General features: G+C 39.3%; 1 protein-coding gene across 6 annotated transcripts in view; it reads left to right on the top strand.

Moving 5' to 3' along the window:
- Window positions 1-2,527, top strand: part of ARHGEF9 (Cdc42 guanine nucleotide exchange factor 9) — a 308,501-nt gene that overhangs the window by 126,985 nt on the left and 178,989 nt on the right. For all 6 annotated transcript variants that reach the window (XM_045297828.1, XM_045297832.1, XM_030887714.2 and 3 more), the window contains one exon: window positions 697-888. In XM_045297828.1, coding sequence (XP_045153763.1) covers window positions 697-888 — 192 coding nt within the window. The remainder of the gene's footprint in view (window positions 1-696; window positions 889-2,527) is intronic.

The following is a 2,527-nucleotide window of genomic DNA, read 5'->3' as shown; positions in this document are numbered from 1 at the left end:
TATATATATATATATATATATATTCAGTTGATCTATGATTCAGTGGGGGAATATTTTGCTCTCCTCACTCCAACATTGAAGAGGTTGAGATATTTTACATCCTCAAGGAATTTTACAGTCAAATGTTAATGATCCTTAGTTGGAAATAAAAAATAAAGGCTATTTTTTCAGTCACTCATTATGCTGTATTTCCCAAAGTAGGCAAGGGGTGCAGGAACAATCCAGGGGGCCTGCAAAAGCAGATCCCTTCACTTTATCCTATATTATGGGCTATAGAACAAAAGTCTTTCATTGCCAGGGCACTCAGTAATTTTTTTCCTGAAAAAGGTAGTTGTGGTACCCACAGTCTTAATCTTTATTTTTTTAATCAGCTGTTATAACTAGTGTAGTCCAGCAGCAATGAGCTCTGTTTAGCATCACTCCACCCTCCTTTGACACCTCATTACCTGAGAGTGTTCAGAGAGATGACTTAGTGCCATCCATCCTCTTTCTCCATTTTCAAGGAGCACCAGAGATAAATCTAGAAAGGACTGAACCCATGCACAGGACCAGATAAGTTACCCTAGTTACTCAGTTTTCAAGGGCTGCTTGGTTAAAGGTTCTCTGAATTCTTAAAGAAGTTAGTTCATCCTTTTATTTGACAAAAACATTTCAAAGAAGGCAGTTAACTGATTTTTCTTCTCTTTGCTTCCACAGCTCTGGGTGAATCAAGAGGATGGGGTGGAAGAAGGGCCCAGTGATGTACAGAATGGGCACCTGGACCCCAACTCAGACTGCCTCTGTCTGGGCCGGTCACTACAGAACCGGGACCAGATGCGGGCCAATGTCATCAATGAGATTATGAGCACTGAACGCCACTACATCAAGCACCTCAAAGACATTTGCGAGGTAGGTGTAGTCATTACAGTGCATGTGGGACACAAAGCTCAGGGTGGAGTGTGAAGAATTAATAGCTTTTTGGGGCCAAGCCTGTAAAAATTCCAAGATGTAGGAATGAATAATTGTATTGGCCTCCCAGATTCTGTTGGGATCAAACAACTTCCTCATGTTTTCTCAATCTCTGTTGAATTCTCTTCTTTTCTTTCTCCTTCTACATTTCTATGTCTCTCTCATATAGCTCAACTCAAGCCCTTCTTCCCCTTATCCTCTTGATTTCTGATTTAGTTATTCACATCCCACATAACAGTATGACATTCTTCATTAAAACAAATCACATCTCCCTCTAAACCAGTGATTCAGAAACTTTGGCATTTGCACCAGAGTACCTGGGGGAGCTTGGTAAGCACACAAATCCCAGATTCTCTGCATCTCTCTCCAACAAGCTATGAATCACATCTGTATGGCATATTATAGAATCATCTCTACATTTATCCCTGGTGTTGTTGCTGCTAGCACTCCTATCTCAGTTGGAGAAATACTGGTTTAGAATTTAAGCAGAAAGATCTTGAGAGAAAAATCCAAAAGAGGCAAAGGTTGTGGGCAAACTTCACCTTATGCCCTATTCCCTTTAAATCCCCATTTGTTTCCCGATCTCCTACTTCTATCCCTTCCATTTCTTTGTTCTAAATGAGGGTGAGAACCCTTTTGCTCACATTCCCTTGAGTTCAGCAGGAACAAGGTGACATCTTCAAAGGTCATTTTCCTAAACAAAAAGAAAAATCAATGAGAAATGGAGAAAATATACAAGATATACGAAGGTAAGTAAAACTATATCACCACAAAATCACAAAAATCTATTAAACAAAAATATCAAAATATTAAGCTATTGTTTTAGAGGGCATTGACTGTATGTTAATGGTGGTGAAATTATTTGGAAAATGATATTAATAATGGTTGTCCAACACAAAGAGTATAATCAATGGCACTGAATTATACATGTAGAAGTTGTTGAATAGGAAAAAAAATTAAGCTATTGTCTCTCAACATATTCTTCATCTAGGTTTACATTTCTTAAAGTCACCACCGCTATCTTGTAAGCCCTTCTGGAGAGAATTTTGTGTTCTTTTATTTACTCCACAGCAAAACAGCAGTTTTGTCATCTTCAAGAAACTCTAATTTTGTACCTTTAAAAATGTCCTTGATCTATTTACAGGTTTTTCTTTCTGTTTAATTAATTTATTCTTCTATGGGTAATTGGTTTCCTTTTTTGTTGCCATCGCTGTGTTCTCACTCATCGCCTATCTTGCTATGGCTTGGTTTTTTGTGCATATTATTATCTCTACAGATCTATCTAGATAAGATAGACTGGATGAGTAGTCTGGAGGAGAAAACAACAGGACCAGTGGTTCTGGGGGGACATGGGAGAGGTGGGGGTAAGGAGGTGGTACTGACCAGCCCAGGAACAGGGGAGCAACAAGCGATCCAAAATCGGTGGCAAGGAGGGTGTGAGAGGCCTGGTAGGGATACAGCAAGGGCAAAGTAACTGAGAGAGGATACTGAAACCCAAATGAAGGCTGAGCATGATAGTGGGACAAGAGGAAAGTAAAAGGAAATAGAGGAAAGAACTAGGTGACAAAGGGTATTTATA

Source organism: Echinops telfairi, unplaced genomic scaffold (genome assembly GCF_000313985.2).
Source record: "Echinops telfairi isolate 266 unplaced genomic scaffold, ASM31398v2 ScPeMD7_7423;HRSCAF=8461, whole genome shotgun sequence".
In the NCBI taxonomy this organism is placed as follows: Eukaryota; Metazoa; Chordata; class Mammalia; order Afrosoricida; family Tenrecidae; genus Echinops; species Echinops telfairi.
Note: the sequence above shows the minus strand (reverse complement) of the source record. Positions and strands in the feature narration are given on the sequence as shown.